The 18,861-nt window shown below is 35.4% G+C and overlaps 1 protein-coding gene across 1 annotated transcript in view; it reads right to left on the reverse strand.

Annotated features, from left to right (window-relative positions):
• EML6 (EMAP like 6) overlaps positions 1–18,861 on the reverse strand; it is a 148,482-nt gene that overhangs the window by 26,689 nt on the left and 102,932 nt on the right. The window contains exons 18-27 of the mRNA XM_085311587.1: positions 18,584–18,786; positions 17,198–17,309; positions 16,453–16,580; positions 15,064–15,205; positions 13,722–13,874; positions 13,328–13,459; positions 11,173–11,261; positions 10,363–10,539; positions 10,050–10,251; positions 9,689–9,815 (exon numbers count right to left, since the gene is read on the reverse strand). Of these exons, the coding sequence (XP_085167713.1) occupies positions 9,689–9,815; positions 10,050–10,251; positions 10,363–10,539; positions 11,173–11,261; positions 13,328–13,459; positions 13,722–13,874; positions 15,064–15,205; positions 16,453–16,580; positions 17,198–17,309; positions 18,584–18,786 (1,465 nt within the window). The remainder of the gene's footprint in view (positions 1–9,688; positions 9,816–10,049; positions 10,252–10,362; positions 10,540–11,172; positions 11,262–13,327; positions 13,460–13,721; positions 13,875–15,063; positions 15,206–16,452; positions 16,581–17,197; positions 17,310–18,583; positions 18,787–18,861) is intronic.

Below are 18,861 nucleotides of genomic sequence, written 5' to 3' on the forward strand. Positions count from 1 at the left end.
GCACCCACAAAAGTGTACATGTAAAAGTGCATTAACCATATGTAACCATACCTCTAATAATTCATTTTACAGTACAAAAGCTGGTAGGTGCTATTTTGGAAACAACTGACCATTCAGCTAAYCTTATTGTAACAAAAAAAATAACAACAGAATAATATTTGAAGAGAGAAAATCCAACATCTACCGCTTATCAGAGCATATGATTGCAGACGGTGATACAACAAATTGAGAACAGGCTCTGAGACAGATAACTCACAGGAAGTGAGACAAGCCAGTATGTTTAGAAAACAGAAAACTAGACCAACATGCTAATGTTGCTTTTGTTTTTTACACATTCAATCAACTTAAATGGATTTTCCACCACCATATGTGTTACAGAAGTTTTCAGCTTTTGTAGAGTCATGAAAATCAAACTAATGAAAGCTGTGAACACAGGGTATACGTTAGTGGTTAGCAGAATGCAAAAGGCAAACATAACTTTGGATTTCATATTAGTAACATACAGACTTCACACAAGCTTGTTTTACTTCTCATCATATAAATTCTTTATCAGTTAAAATGGTCCCAGTTTGAAAGTTAGGCCTTTTCTTAAATAAAGTGCAATGTGTTATGTGTAACACAACAGTACGGATTACAATTGTCTGAGATTGTCCAGGGCAGCCCCACCATTGACCAACTGGTCTCGTGGTGTGGCAGCATTGCTCTTTGAGCTCCCACACTGTGAGACTGCTCCTGTAGCACCTCTGCCTGGCAGCCTACTTCTACATTATATAGGCAGAGCAAGGAAGAGGATGCCAATTAGAGGAGCAAAAAAGGGAGAGCAAAATAAAGGGGGAGGACAGGAGGACRGACATGGAAAGGGAGAAGAAGAAAAACAAGAAGGTTGGGGAGAGGAGAGAGAAAAAATAATAAATTAATTATCTTAACTTACTGCACCAACTACTAATACCACACTTAAATTGTTTCTCAGCCTTACCTATCACATTCTAATACATAATCGACAATATATGCAGAACATTTGGGCTGAACTTCTACATATGTTAGCATCCTTCCCATGCATAACAAAATATAAGCCATATTATAAACGACAGTTTTTCAATCTCTCATTGACTAAAATCTACACAACAAAAAGCCCTCAAAGCTCTTACTCTAAAGCTATAACTACTGTAAGGAACATTGCACCTTGGGCCCCTCACAAAAATACTACTGCTGAGTTCAAGAAGTGCCTGCTCTAGACCATGATTTATTTCAAATCCTGCAGGTAAAATCTATYATATAACTTTTACATTCCTCCATGACATTTTCAGAATCATCATTATTTTCATTATGCAACCAAATGAGTCAGGAAAAGTACATGTGATAAATGTTGCCTTCTCTTCTAAGGCAATACCTTAGCATCAGCCTCCAGTTCGTCTATAAATGAGTTTGTTGTTCTTTATAACCATTAAATCTCTGTTCCCAGTTTGCTTAGGGGCCCAATATTTTGGAGATCTGGAGAAGGACAGTGTAATATAGGGGATTTGCTTTCCATCTCGTTAGTTTGTGCTGTGTTAGCTAAGCACACACCATGTGCTATGCAGTAAAAGAAGAGCTGTTCAAAGTCACAGTTATCTTGTATCCCGAATTACATCAAATTTGTCCTCTCTTTCCTATGACAGGGAAAAGAAGGGACAAAAATTACTAGGTCCTCTCTTCTGACAAAAAGACAGTGGAGTAAGTCTTTGTATTACCCTGGGGGTAGTCATGCATGAACTGTTAACTCCTTTCCAGAAGGACAATGTTTGTCTGCAGAGCTTTCCTCAGCACTGCCTACATACCTCTCAACCACATACTTGCATCTTCTCAGGAGACACATCATGGCTCCTGAGATTCTCAAACTCCTCTTGAGGTTTGTTACTTCCAGAGAAACAATGTACTTACTTACACTTTTTCAGATTCACTGTTTTTACTATCACAGATGCTTAAAGTCTTGTTAGCAAACCAAAAGGTTAAATTCTCTATCATAAAGATGGAAATCAAGCTATAATAAAGAGGAAAATAAAACACAAATCTGCTTGAACTGTCTCCTAGGACCTTTGAAGCATGTTTGTGCTTTATAAGCAGGGGAAACAACTTATTCAGTGATAATTCTCCAAGTATTACTGCTTAAAGAAAGACACAAAACTAGCTCAAAGTTGACAGCCAAGCCCTTGCTGCTAAGAGGCTTCTTAGAGTAAAAGCCCCAGCCACCCTGCTCTCTTGTTTAAGCCGGAAACTATTGCTTTTCTCCTCTTTCTAATTTAAACTTACTTTGTTCAGTTCTCTGTTTTTACCCAGTACGCCTATGACAACTGACAGTTTTCCCTTCCACTTTCTCAGATGCATAACAAAAATATAGCAATGGGACATTTCTTTCTTCTTAGATCTTCACTGCATTTTGCAGTGAAGTAACCCTGCAGTTCTGAAGGACCCCATAGTTAACTCACTCCTTCTAACATAAATGGCCTTCTAGCTTTTAACAAAATTTTCAAAACTTACACAATATTTTATCAATCTCACAGTAGTCACAGTACACAAATCCCATCACAGGAACAGTCCCCAGTTCATTCTAAGTTCTTCAAAGAGACACATGATACAATTACAAAGAAGAAAGAWTTGGGATTCGGAGTATTTTCTCCAAATCATCTTTCCCTTCAGAAGACCACCACATTTTCCCACAAACCTGCCTGAAAGAGAAGGGAATACATCCTCTCAGTTCCCTTCTTCATTTCTGAAGGGATTGGGAGAGGCTACTTCACCAGTGCCTTTGCAGAAAATGTAATGCTTTGCAAACTAGTTTTAGTATTTCTTCCTGACATCTCAATCAAGCCAGTGCACAGAGATTTCAAGACTCCATATCCTGATGACTTGCTGATTCAGAATATWGGCTTCCCCGGACACTGAATGTAGAGTACTTGGAGGCTTTTAATTTTGTCTAGCTTGTTCTCTATGGACCCTTGTAGGTGCAAAGAGAAGCCAGTTCAGTGCTTTCAGGAAGCTTTTAGAATATGGTCAAATAACTCCTTAGCTACTGCATTCCCTTGTATTCTCAGAAGATAAGAGATTTTGTACAACTGTGATACTTGCTTCATAATTCAGATGTCTTTGAGAGAAGTGAGCTTTGCCCTGAAGTAGACATAATTGAGAGTGCAGGTTGGGTTTCAAGATTCTGTACATATTGTACATGTATTGGTACACTGTGTCCAAAAAATAAAGTCTTGGATGTGTGCAGTAGTCAACACATTAATCTCTTACACATCTTTAATGAACCAAAAAAACAGTACTTTCATAACTTAAAAGTCCTATCCAACATAAACTCTCGTCACCTGCAGTTTTGCCTACATTTTGACATACAATTTTGGCTTCTAATTGCTTGACTATAAATTCTAGTAATTTATATAAATCAGATGAAGTAAGTGAAATGAATGTATCTTTGTCTAACAAGGTATATATAAAAAGCACATGATCTGTTAACAAACTTATCAGAACAGCAAACTTCAAATACAGAAGATGTGATTACACTGAAGTAACCAAAACTGAAAGAGGACATACAAAAGATGTGAACAATAGCTTTGGAGATGCTATAGATTCTTTGTAGAACTCTTTAGAGAAAATATGGTGACTCTTTAGTGAAAATATGGAAAAATGCAGTATATGGTGGTACACTTAGATTTTTTTTCAGGTACTTCAAAATGAAATACAATACAGTCAATTATATAGAGACAAAGAGCAAGAAGAAACAAGATATGAAGAATGTTWAAAACTACCATTTTGCTCTCTTCAGCCTACAGTTTGTGCTGAGATAGACCTTTCCTTCATATAGGCTACAGTAACCTGACTGGTATTTTCATATAAAATCATTACCAAGAGACTGTTATAGAAATTAGGGACTTCCTCACTGCAGAAAAGGTATCAACTCATTTAATTAGGCTTGCCAGCCATAAAGAGAGTGGGTAGCATGGAAACATTTGGACATAGCAGAAGACCTTTCTGTTTTACTRTTGCTTTGTAGTATTGGATAGCACAAAGCATATTTTCCCTGYATTATGGATTATCAGTGTTATTGCAGCAAAGTGGAAGGCTGGTTCATTTGTCTCTTCCTGCGTTGCTTTGCAGATCCTCTATGTTTTCTCTAAAAGTTGAAAAAAACAACCTGCCTGTTCACTTCAGGGGCTGCCTTGCTCCACCGCAACACAGTATGTTYACCTCAGTGAGCTTCTGCAGTGCAGGACCCTGCATGTGGAGAGACTCGAAAGTCAGGAAGCCTAAAGCGTATGTGGCCAAATGAGACAGTCCTCTGAGAAGCAGGCTACTTGCTTGCACTGGGAACCCAACCCCTGGCCAGGTTTCAGAGAAGAGAGGCTTCCTAGTGACCCAAAAGGGCTCTGGAGATTTTCAGTCCTGGACTGAAAATAGTCCTGAAAACGCTGCAGGAAAGACTGATGCTTCTGCTCATAATGTTGGTGCTTCAGCAGTACAAAACAATTGTAAGCCTAGCTTAATCAGTCAATTAAACTCACTTTACAATTGCTTTCGCATCATCAAAGCAGAATAAAGCAGCCGGAATGTACAAGGGTAACTGGAGTAAAATATCTCATCATCATACCTTCAGCACTTCTTATTCCATATGCAGTAACAATTTAGCTATATTTCCCAAAATAAAATTAAAACTTTTCCTTTTTGAACTYAATCTCAAAACACTGATGTATAGTAAATAATACAATATACTTCTAATATAGAAAAATGGGGGAAAAAGACTTTACCTGAGTGAAAAAGAAAATGGAAGACAATATTCTTAAAAGAAAGGGAAAAGAAATATAGTTTAASATTTTATTGAAAAAAAATCACTAAACTTCCTACTCTATGTCTTCGTTAAAACACTKTGATGAAAAAATAAAAAAGGGGAGMAATATTTTGCAGCATCAGTGCCCCATATTGGGTGTCTTAGTATTTTTGTGTAATTTTTTAAATGCATGTCGTGATTTTCAAGAACAATGGGTATCAATAGGAAATAAATGTCATTTTATGTACCTAATTTTCAGCTTTTTTTTTTTGAATGTTTTTATTGTGGATCTTCTCAATGCACTAATGAGTTCCTCAGGTATGTTGACAAAGTGATGATATGTCACTGACAAGTCAAATATAAAAATATTTTTTATCAGAAGAATGATCAACCCTGTGTTGAACTTCCAATATGCTTAAATCCCACTGACTAAAATTGAAAAGCTAATTAGGATTGTGTGAATACTTTGCATAATGAGACCAGAAGATAGAAACAGAATTTCTAACAGAGCTAGAATTTGACCATTCCAACTTCTTAAAACAACATCAACTACAAAAAGCAACTGATGTTATTTAGAAGTTAAGATGAAAATATGGCTCCTCACATAGTCCTCTTCCTCTATTAGATTAGAAAAAGACATGTTAATRAGAGTTTTGATTTAGGAAAACATTGTGATTTCAGTAATTTTCTATATATTTCATTCTCAAGATACAATGTCACTTGATATYTGAAAAATAATTACTAATCTGCTCTGTCTCCTATTCACTTGGAAGTGGTACAGTAAGGTATGTAACACAGTTAATAACTCTAATAAAGACACTTCACCCTAATGTACATAAAATCAAAATTTGTCTTCACATTTTTGTGTTTGAAAAGTATTAGGTCTTATCCATTAGAGCAGGAGGGAAAACATAAACACTCCTTCCTCTGGTGAAAAAGATGTTTTGAGGATCTTCTGTGAAGTGGATGTAGCAGAATGTATAGGTGAAATTACCTATCCTACATTTAGAGATTGATATTTTATTCTAAGGAAGTTTTACTCAGACAGTGGTAACATTTCCATGGCTCTTGAGAATTACAACTAGGTTAAAGATGCACAACATACACAGTAGCTCCAAGTCACTAAAACAGTTAAAGAAAGAAKAGCACTCAGTAGTCTAGCAAACTACTGAGGAGACTGCATTGACAAAGATCTGACATAATTACTAAAAGTTCAGTTGTAGCAGTTACAAAAATATAAAAATAGGAGAAAGAGTATGAGAAAAACAGATACAAAGAGGAGTACAGTGTTTTAGGTATATTTTTTCTTATATAATTAAGTGGAAACTAGTCACATTTTAAAACGTGTGTGTATGCTTACACACAYATATACATGTATTACATATTTATGTAATTAGCTTGCTTGCTTTTATTCATGACTATATACTTTATATAAAAAGAYGTTAAGGCTCAAAAGCTAAGAAATGACATAATCATGATTTCCTATGCAATCCAGATGTAGTCTGCTTTGTGAATGCATTTTGATACAATGCATAATTATAAGATGACATTTAAAAATGTGTCAGGAGCCTTTGATTAAGGCAAATGTAACTACTGAGTATTTCTTATCATATGCATTCAACAAATGCAGGATTTGTTTCGTATTATGCAATCACTGAATACAAAGTTATTAATTATTAATTATTATTTTCTGCTAATGAGGTTCAGCACTGCAGTCCRTAAGAGCTTTGCAAACATAAATTATTTTCTAAAAGGTGTATATGAGATTAGGAAGCATTATTAACTGTATTTTATGTCTTGAAAATCAGGACAACAGATATTTTAAGCCAAAAATCTCAAAAGAAGCCCCAAATTTTGGGCARTCAAGTAAAAAACTTTAGACCTCAATTTGCTTAATGTGATTATACGTTACATGGTTGCTCAAAGAACTGCTTAAATTATCTTCACTTGCAGCTGTAACCACACAATATTTCTACAAATTCATCCTTACGTGTTTCACAGTTGACAAAAGGAAATGAGGTAGGCAGAATTAGAGGCTACCTGTAAAAATATTTTATTTGCCAAGCATCAGCCAGGAGCTCTGAGACAGAAGCAGGAACAGCAAGCAGGCAGTTCCCTGCAGGCTCCAGAGCGCTCTCCTCCTGCTACCCACAGCTCTCTGCTTCTGCAACAGCTGCAGCAGGAAACCTGCAGAGCACCATCGTGTGCTTCCAAGCCCACTGTATTCCCTGAGGACTGTATCTGCTGTGCTCTAAAAAGGGCAGGATTCCTGCGGGCGGAACAGCATCCACCACACTGCCAATATTATATTTAGTCATGCACCGGGTAAACTGAGGAGCAACAACTACGCTTTAAATTCTTTCTCACRCACCATGTTGACATACGTTGAACAGTTAAACATTAAGCATAGATGAAAGCTGAAGTTCCATTTTAAACATCCAGAGTATATTTGGAAATATTTAATCCATTACATTATTTAAATGCTGTATGGTCTTACATTACCTTATTAGTAGTACAACTGTGTTAAAGTTCTTAAACTATTGATATGGAATTAATCTCACTTGCTCTACTCAGCAGCCTTTGCAACAAGCAAACAGAAAAAATAGGCTTCTAAGAGTTTGTTACAGCAACATATGTTTTCATTATTGTCAGAAGACAAATTTATAATCTGGAAGGCTTTATTTCCCTGGATATTTCAAAGATCAGAAAAGATACCTATCTTTTTAATGCAAAATAGTAAAGAAATTTGTTAAAATAAAACTAATTAGAAAATATGATAATACTGCTTTAATTTGGAAGTAGAATAATTAATAAATATGCTGGGCAACTACAGCATACTTACAGATAATATTGAGGCAGATAAGAAAGACTGGGGAATAGAGAACTTCTAGGTTATCTAAAATGTTGGGTAATGTCTTCCATTTCAGTATGACTCAACTGTGATGTTTGCCTGCAAGTTAGCAAGGCTTTGTGTCTCAGGACCTAACTGAGAAATCTTTTCTGTGACAAGCATCTTCATTCCCTACTTATGTGGAGAAAAAAGCATTTCCGAAAAAAAAGGAGCCACTAGTAGCAATTGTTCACTACAGCAGAGATAAAGGACCAACCAAGGAAGGACCCCAACTCCTTCCTTCTCACTATACTAGGCACTTTGCTACAATCTGTGAATAGTATATGTGTACAAAGATCTTACAATTCAGACAAGAGAAATATAGTGAATGCAGTTTCTAAATACAAATGCATAAAGGGGCTGAATTAAGGTATCATGGGAATCTTACTTCTGGCACTTCCTAACRTTTAACTTTACAACCTTAACATTTCTTACTGTAATTCTCTAAATTTAAACAGAAAAAAAAAATAAAAGAATGACCACCAATAAAAAGAAATTACATCAAAAGAAACTACCCGGATTCACAGTTTGAGTCATCAGTTGGATTCACACATGTAGACCTACTGTATAGGCTCCTATTCATCTGAGTTTACACAGTAACTGCCAGCATTCACAGGCTCTTACCTTTCAAAAAGCTCCACCTCCCAAAGGGAGTAAGACACCCACATTACCAATAAATGCCACAGCTATTTCACAACTATCTTAATGCAGAGAACATTTCACAGAGACAAAAAGAACCTAGTTCCAGTTCCAGATAATGAGGGGAATGGACTTTACTGCTTATAGACCAGATCCTCCTCTTCTCTCCCAGTAACCTGTTCCAATTRAACTTTTTACTCACCTACTACCCTTGGTATATGTTCCACTGGCCTTAGATCTTACCTCTTTTCTTTCCTTTAATATCCTCTGTCCTATCTCCAGCACTAATGCACCTCTAGCTTTTCCTTTCCAACCTCATATCTTGACTCATGCATCCTTCCCTTGCCGTTCATTCCATCCCACCCATCCAAGTACTGTTTTGATCWTCTTCTGTTTCTTCCCACAGTTCAGTTCTTGCAATATATTTTTCTCTTTGTCTTCCATTCCAAACTACTCACTCTCCACATTTCAGTGAAACACTTTCACCTCCTWTGCCATGCTGCCTAAGTACCATCATGAGTAAAATTATGAACATAAAAGGAGCTTCCTAGACCTTAATTCCAGAATATATTATCTGGATGAAGTTCCAGCAGCTGAGACAGCAATTGCAATAAAAGTTCTGCTCAGTCCCAGGAACAGAGCTAGAATATGCTCAATACAGATGTCATTTTTTAAAAGTTTAGGTGCTAAACTCCAGCAAGTCCCTATTCAGCACGTACAAACTGAGATCTTTTCAAAAGTTCACACTCAGGCAAAAGAGGATGAGAATGCCTGACACCATGGTGAGYCTCCTCCCAAACCTCATATCCACACCATGGAGGTTCTTTATGAATTAGATGCAGCTTTTTATGATAAAGATAYTTCCTTTCCTATATTTGTTCTTAAAAATGCCTTTTTTTYCCCAGAATAATTCAGCTTAGGCCAGTACATGCCATGGGATATTCCAGCTTTAACAGTAAAATCTTGATAAAAATATGAGTAGCTGAGAACAAATTTTCAATKAAGATATCACCAAAAGCCTTAAGCATATAGCATTTATGAGCTCAGCCTATCACAAATTGCTTGCCACAAACATATACACAGCTACACGTACTATTTAAGAAATAACATAACTATTTATGCAAACAGCAGAGAACAACACARAACAAGGTGTTTTATTTACATATACACATTTTTATCCATCACGTTATATCACATTATAAACACTATTATGAATGTTGTCCTGTGAATTTTAAAGTTCCTGTCTTGTTAATGTTTCTAAGAACTAGTTTTAGTTCAATGAAAAGCAATTCAAAGGAATGCAATGTAGAAATTCATTACAGAATTCACTTGGAAATGAATGCCTCTGTGTGACATACCTTTCTTCTACTGAAATCTCCTTCAGCTGTTGATGTGGTTTTGTCCCTTCCATTTCTCGGATGCTTACTGCATAGATCTTAGTGGTATAGTCAATTGCTTTTTCTCTTGCAACATCGCTATCATAACCTTAGAAAAATAAAACAAAATAAACTACCYATGTTTCATAACGGAAGAGTAGAAAACAAGAGGATCTACAGCAACAGAAGGAAGGAAATTGACCTCTCCCTATACTGAACTTTAGCACAGCAAACGAAGAGTTGCAGTGAGTCATGAATGCTTCTCACCCACTTCAAGCTAAACATCTGAGTCTCCGTGGAATGAAGACTAAATTAAAGACGTGTTTTATACAACCCTTTTTACCTCCATCTTCTTCTGCATCTGTGTCTGATTCTTCACTATCAACCAGCTTACTCTCCTGAATGCCCAAAAATTCTCTGGTCCAGATCATCAAAGCTGTATCAGCACCACCTACAGTCAGCAGCACAGAATCATTATGCAACCACCGAACATTGGTTACCTGTGCGCTGTGACCCACATACTTCTTGAATTTTGCATGTTGGCCCTGTAGCACAAAGAATTCACATATTAGCAGTCTGATATACTGTGAACAGTATCTTCCCTAATTGCCTTTCTAGTACAGTTTCTAATCAGAGAAATAAACACCACTTATTACCTTTACTGGGTATGAAAAAAGCTTCACAAAACCAAAATCATCCCCTGTAGCTAATAGTGTTCCATCTTTGGTAAGGCTAGCTGCATTTACAACGGTGACATCACTGTGCATGGGCCAAATTCCTTCACAAGTAGGACCAAGAACACATGTCCAGGTGTCCCACTCRATCTTCTCTATCTGCAATCAAAATTTCACCAAATGAAATCATCTTAACTCGTGGCCAGTATGAACTGGTTTAATGCTTATATTTTTCTGTCTCTGATATTAAAGTAAAATATTTTACTTTGGTTAGAAAGTGCTTACTATTTCCAGTTAATTAATAAAAAATGCACATCTTCTTATCAAAACTCTTAAAAATAATTTAAAACAAGGAAAGGTAGAGCATATTTGGATACAAAACTGAAAGATTTTCAGAGGTGCTAAACATCAGCCACTTCTGTAGAATCATTATGTGTTACAAATAATCAACATCCTTAAAAGCCAGGTCACATTCTTTAAAGATGGTTTATAAACTGAACGCATGTTGACTACACAGAAAACAAGTGACTGTTCAGGGAAAGATTATGGGAAATGACTGCTATTAAACATACAAAAATGAGCTTACGGATACTGACAGAAACTTACAGGGGCTTCCATTTACAAATGCTAATAAAGACACTACACAGAATGACTAAATAATTCTAATTCTAATCACTCTCAAGATACTATTTTAAAAGGAAAAAATACCATTTGCAGACAGAATATGCTGATTTCCAACAAAACAGGAAAATAACTTTTACAATAAAAAAATCCAGTAAGCATAATTCATACCTCAGCAATTCTTATAATATGCCTTTTCCCCCTTGGTGCTTCAAAAAATAGTTGTTCTTTGGCACCAGAATTGACTTGCAATAACTTTCCTGGATATGAAATAAGAGTTTATTATGAATCTTATCCATTATTACGAATATTATGAACTTTCTTTTTATTGAATGAAGAGATTCCTGGGGTTTACCTATTAAATTATCATCCAGAGAGTTATTTAGTGCAAAAGCAAACAGATGCTTAGAATCACTCTCTTGAAAATCCTATACCCTTGATTCACTACAGAAGTAGTATTTTAAATATCACCCAACATTCTTGAAAAAATACTGTCTTGCAGCAAATAATTGCTTTTGATGAGCAATATTTTGTTTATGTTTTCATGATCATGATAATGAAAAGTAAAACAGATTTCACACCTGCGCTATTCATTTTCATGACAATTTTGCAAGACAGATCTGCAATAAGTTAAAAATATTGTAGGTTGCAATCTATTTGGTGCTGCCTAACTCGTATACGGTTAGGCAGCTGTACAACAAACCATTTTTGAATGTGAACTTTTACAGTCCCATACAAATACTGTGATAGATAACTTTGTATGGGATTGATGGTATGCTAGCAAGTATTTGCTCATTAAATGAAGATGTAAAATCAAATTCAGTTTTGCAATATTTGATATAAATACCTTCTTTATAAATCTCACCAAAAATCAAAGGCATTTTTCTGAATTTCTCAAATTGTAACAACAACTATACCAGCTTAAGAAATAATTTAGGGATTTATTATAGGATCAGTGCTGCAATATCTAAACTGTATAACTACAGGGAAAGCATTCATTTACTGTGAAACACTAGATAAGATTACCAATTGTTACGAACTGGTGCAGTTCCCACTGCTTTATTTTGCCTGGGCATCTGGCCTTTGCTCTGTGAGCTATGTTYGGTCTGTGGGAATCACTGACAACCAAGAATGCAATACAGGACTACAAGAGTAAAATGTCCTGTATGTCCTAAAAAAAAAAAAAAAGTCCTATCTCACTTGTATAACATAAGTCATACAATTTAATCTATTAATCTGTTACATTAGAGGTTTATTTACTATGGTTTCAGGAGTTTCAGAGCACCACCAATAACTGTGATACTCATCTATCTATTCCATTATTATCTACTATTTACAATATGCTATTTTGTTGTAGTGAAGAAAAACAACCAGTTACTCTAYGGAAAATATTTTCTATTGAGTCTGCTGCCTTTATGGCTATTACTAAGACAGAGATGAAAGGGAAAAAATGGACATGTATCTCAGGAAAAAGGCAAACAGTATAAAGTGAAGGAATATTCTCCTACATATCTTCTCCAAACGTAATAAATATCATTAAATATTAAATTAAACATCATTACAATAAATATCCTTAAGGACAAAGATTTTTCAGTTTTCTTGTACTTCATATTTGTACATGTAACATATCTAAGAAATGGCTAATAYAGGTATATAAGTCTTATCAGACAAATTGCTATTATTATGTGTGCAACTATCAGTACTTAGCTTATCAAGGTTTTAAGCAAGCACATGCTACCAGCTCAATTTCAACATGACTTACTAGCTCAGAAATGGCATCCAAACCTGAATAGATTCAGAAAGGAGTTTAGCTACTGCAAGCGAACTTGCACTGCGCTTTGGAACTAGCATAACAAGGGAAGCGATGCTCAAACACACAGGTGGTTCCATACAGAACTATATTAGGTCTGCATAAGCTCACCATCARTCCTGTCAAATTTAATTAGCTGTGACTCTAACTTCATTGCAGTGATTGCCATGTAATGCTCAGTAAAGAAGACAGGAAATTAGACATAAAAAGTGTAAAAGAAAAACGTGCCACATACTACAAAACTACAAAAGAACAGGGCAAAGAAAAGCAGTATTATGCCCATAAGTGACATTTTAGCCATATGTTGTCACAGTACCATGTACTCTGGTACAAATGCTACAAGTGAGGATGAATTCCACCAACAAATGTAATTGCACTGAACCCATATGGTGCTTGATGTTGAAGAAGCATTTACACTAGCATTTACAGTTTCTCCTAATAACGGGTACAAAAAAAGTTATCTAATATTTCCTTTCATAGACATTTTAAATTTGTACATCTGGTCAAACATTTTACCTCTTGAGTCCCAGTCAATGTGCGTGATATAGCTGGATGCACCTTTGCAAATGCCAACTCTTTTGCTGGTAAGCACATTGTAAATATCCACAAAATTATCATGGGAAGCCACAGCCAGGTATTTTCCTGATTCTGTAAAAAAAAAAAAAAAGTTTAAACTGTACATATTATTATTAGCATTTTTATTATTCTAATAACCCCAAGGCCCCAATTAGAGGTAGGCCTCATTACCCTATGCTGTAAACAGACATACAGAACTGACAACTTTATAAACTATAAAGCCATGGAGCACACACAAAACCAATCTATCTTCTGAATATTCAATCTTATGTCTAGAGGAGAAAAGCAAAATTCAAGATAGACATTGCCCTTCCACTTTATTATCCGATTATACCTCGTGAAAACTTTATATCTGAGATCATTTCCTTTCTGTGGTGGAAAGAGACCATATCTTCAACAGTGTCAGCATTTACCACTAGAAAACTTCCATCATTCAACCCAACAGCCAAGGCTTTCCCATCAGGAGAAAAGGCACAGCATCTTCCACCTACAAAAGAACATGAAAAGGAATACCTTACAGTTTATAAACTTGGGATTGAGAAAACCATCAACAGACTGCAACTGAAATGTTTTTGTGTCAAATACATACTTTTTAAAATAGATCTGTTATTTATTAAGAACAATGTATTATGTGACAGGAGGGCTATGGATATATTTTACTCGATTTAAACAGGAATATATTCTCTGGTTGTTCTTGAGATGATGATGGCGATTTGATTCATCTTGAAGTGGGTCTAGGCACAAATACCACCTTCCAGCCACATTGTAAATACAACTATCACAGAAATATCAACAAAGAAAATATAAAGAAAGAGTTCCTTTAAAAATTCAAAGACCCATCATAAGCAGCATAACTATATGTGTTTAAGGGATACTACACTGTATGACTGAAAGCTCCTTCATTATATAATAGAATAACGGTTCCTTTCAGGTGGAGTGTGTTTAACACAGACTGGTACTACCTTCACTTACTTTTTGCCCAACAATATTTCTGACTACACCCTCATGGAGCTATTCTCATCCATCCCTGAATTCACTTCTCCAAAACATTTGACTCTCCTTTTTCTCAGCCGGTTAGAGTTCCTGTGCTTTGGATCTGTTACTAATAATGAAGCATGTTGAATTTACACCATAAAATTTCCTGAAGAATATGAATGAGCAACTGAAATAAGAGTAATTTTGAGAAGGCAACATTTCAACATAGTTCGTTTACTTTTACACAGAAGACAGGGGAGGACAGCTGGTCATTTTCAGAGAAGCTGGTATAACACATAATGTTTATATTGCCACTGAATGCTAACTTTGCTTAACGAGTAGAAATATTTACTTTTGTCTTTTTAAGAAAACTTTCTAATGTCAGCAACAAACATGATGGCTTTAAATATTCTTAGGATGGAAAATGATTCTGAAGTAAAATCATTCCCCTTAGAGTCACAGGAAAATAAAGTTCATTTTATCATTATTTGTTACAAAGGATTATAATCTTATTTTTTTCCCACCCATGTCATAGACTTGACACATGCCAAAGACAATGTACTTCCTATGCCTACAATTTCTTAGTGAGTATGCCCCCTTCCTACCTAATTAATGCTTCTGAGGTGCACTGAGAGCAAAGATGGAACTGTGATAGAGAATAGTATCATCACTATCACAGTATACAGCCAAATGAAGATTACCTTTTTTGAGCTTCCTCACCGCCAGCATGCGGTGCTGGGAAGAAAGCTCCCAGATTCGTAGTGTTTTATCGTCACTCACTGTTGCACAGACAGGCAAGAGAGGATGAGCTGCCAAGCCCCAGACTTCTCCTTCCATATGTCCCTAAAGAAAACAATTTAATGTAGGAGAAAGTAATGTCTTTTGGTTTATATAATGTGTTATAGATCCTGCCCTATCTCCTTTTACAAATCTCAGGAAATAAAGCCTTCATCTTCTCCTCTCAAAGATTTCCACACTCAGAGAGATCTGAATATCTTGTCTGTTTCCTTTAGTAACCATCTGAAATACACTTTTTCTTAATTTCATCCACTTATACTAGCTGAAATCCCTGTTATACACATAGTCTCTCTCCCAGACTTGAAATGAATGTACAGAAAAGAGCTACCTCCAAGCCAGGACCTTATCCTGAAGTCCTAGTATGGGCAAGTCTGTCTGCAAGGTTTAAACAACTTTTTTTTTTTTTTTACATTCTGGATAACTTGTTTGGTCACCACCTCACTACTCGTGCAAAGTGAAAAATATGAGATTGCAATTCCAAGGTAGTTAACTGGTTAAAAATAAAACAGAATACATTTTTTCACATCTTAGGTTACTATGGCTACCATGCAAGCAATACAAATCTGAAAGATCACGTGATTAGAACTGATTGGAAACAATAATATCAAAGATAAGACACAATATTTTCCCTATAAAACAATTAACATTAATTTAGTCAGTTATGGAAAAAGTAAAAATGTAACAAATTAGAATTCAGTGAAAGATACATACTATTTTCTACATACAAACAGAGGGGTTATTAAGGATAGTAAAAGGAAACATCAAATGTATCAATGGACATACACATGAGAATTTTGCTAACCAAACTTCACAAAATCCTTCATGTGTTGCACAGCTCTCTCTATGCCGTGCAACAGATGCAAGGCCAGTTGCATGTCACCAAAGTGTCACAACTCTAAAACGATTTTTCACAAAGAAAAATACAGGAACCTTCAGACTATGCTGTATTATTTCAGTAAAAGCAAATAAATGGAGTCACACTGTCAAAATAAACAAACTGCATTAGTTCTACTCTTTACTTTACATTCTTATACTGATTCCTAAACTAAAAAGTTCATAAAAGGTCAGCATAGCATTTGAACTCAGTGGACTCTTGGTTTTACTCTCAAAATTTCATAATCCACAGTAAATCTCAAAGACATTTTTATAATAAAGCACCAGCTTCTGTGTGAGCAGAGGAAGGAATGGTGGCCAACAGAATTAGTGAAAACAGAAAGAAAATGAGTGGGAAAATCCTCAAATGTCTTGTACGCCTACAGGGAATATTTTGATACAGAAGATTAGTATCATACCTGAATAAGTAGAGTCATAGGACCACTTTTATCAATTTCAAGTATCTCTCCATTTTTAGTTCCCACTAGTATATGCCCATGTCCTAGACTGATGGCTCGAATAGAAGGATTGTCTTCCAGAAGTAAACCTGAAGAATACAAAAGTATTTAAGTTTTACTGCAAAATCAAACAGAGCCTCATATCACTTACATCAATTATGATTAAAACCTTTAAGATTAACTGTGAAACATGAAATATATTTGCCTAATAAAACTGCTAGCTAATCCATGGATTTAAATAATAGTTCAAARGAGTGGAGTTTGTGCTATTCTGGACTATAGAAATGCAAAGGTTGATATTTTACTATTTTAAGAGTGACTGTATACAAGGAGTTCAGATGCATAAAGTTCATATTAATTCTGTGATTATCTGTGAATACTGCTTTACAAACTTCCACATKGATCCTTGAAAACAATTCACTATAGAGGAAGTACAATTTAACAGGTCTTTCCAATTCACAGGGACCCTACTCTGAAGTCCTACGGTTTGGACTCTTTTGGCCTCTTGAGGAAGCTGGTTGCTAAAAACAGAACAGATTTTAGAACAACCAAACTAACAGGCTTGTGGCATTTCTTTATAAAACCATTTCTTTAGTGAAAACAAAGCCAAATATCAGGGAATAGAGAAGGAAATAGCACTTATTAGTGCCACTTTACCAACCTTTATTCATATAGCCCTTATTAAAATACACTGAAAAAGTAATACCTTTAGAACTAGCAGATAGTGCTGCTCTTTTAATAGCATAGGTCTTCAAACATCTTTCAAACATATCATCCCAAAGTGCCACAATTCCATCTTTTCCACCGGTTACAAAACCCTGTATGATCATAGTATGAAAAGCACGTATAAACATCAGCCCTCTCAAGATAATATATGAAAAGACATGTCCAAATGCAGCATAAATTCCTCTGCACACTTTGCTCATATTGGAGCCTACACCTATGATACAAAACTATAAGAGGAGAAGATTTAGAAAGTTGCCTTTGTTCTATAATTTTATAATTCTATAATTTTAAAGATCTATAACCAAATAGAGTGCATACGACTGTAAACAGTGATGTTAGACCACAACATTTTTCTGCATATGGAAATAAGCTATAGAAAGGTACATGCATCATCCTTAGAAGTGGCAGTAGTTAGTTGTATCACCTTCTGCAGATATTCCAAATTCAACTAACTTAACAGATGTTTTAAACTTAGCTCTGATAACAGATTGGGACTGATTGTTTGATTAATTCCTTTGGTAGATTCTTTTTATCAGTGCCAGGTAATTGCAAAACACAGCATAAATCACAGGCCAATAATAATGCGAGTGATGAGGATATTTAGAAAATGGAGTGTCAAGATCGCACAGAAAAAATGACTGAAAAACTAGGAGCAATCAGTTAGAGTCAGAAAGGATTGAGCCAGAGGGATCCAATCTTAATGTTTATAGCTAATATTTTTCTTCTCAAGCTATAATTTTAAAGTTGAAACTGGTATTCTATAATCATCATCTTCAATTTGCCAGTGCATTTCCAGTGGAAAAACAGCTTCAGTCTGATATGAGAAGATAACATAGAGTGATAGTATATATATGTATAGTGTGTATATATATATATATATATATATAAAATCTATGGTTCGTATTGTGGAAATTCATAATGCATAAACATTTTGTGGGATCAAGTTAAAGCGGCAACGTTATGTTACCTGTTACTCTCCTGTTTTACAAATACGAAAACGAAATGCATGAGCACAGTGAGAAACAGATTCTACATTTTTAGAGGTCACAAAGCTACTGGTCACGTCACAAATACATGTAATCTGGTGTTAGGAATACATACTTACTAAATATCACAATTCATTTATATTGATTCTGTGTTTTTAGTCACATTCAGCTTSGCTCAGTGCACCTTGTTTTTCTGTTATGGTCCTGTTTACTAACGGATGTCCAATGTTAGTGAAATGGAGAACATTGTATTGCTCACACGCACATGTACAAAACTTGAAATCTTAATTGGGAGATTGATGATATGGCTACAGACTTTTAAAGCGCAATATTGCAACAAAAATAATGAAGATGTATGGATCATATAAGAAGATAAATACCTTATCCAAAGCATGCATTGCAAATACAGGTCCATCATGGGCTTTCACTGTCTTAAGCAACAGAGTATCCTTCCAGATATAAATGTCTCCAGTAGCAGCTCCAGAGAAAACAAGATCTTCTATTCGCCCATATGAGACACTCATCATAGTTTCCARTTTTCCAGTATTTCCAAATGTTCCTCGCTTTGATGTGAAGCCTCCACCTGCAATATAAACAAAGTAAGTATTTTTATATATCAGTTTGTAGCCACAATACTTTAAAAAAACAAATATCTTCC

Source organism: Rhea americana, unplaced genomic scaffold (genome assembly GCF_003343005.1).
Source record: "Rhea americana isolate MKP2758 unplaced genomic scaffold, rheAme1 scaffold_344, whole genome shotgun sequence".
Taxonomy (NCBI): Eukaryota; Metazoa; Chordata; class Aves; order Rheiformes; family Rheidae; genus Rhea; species Rhea americana.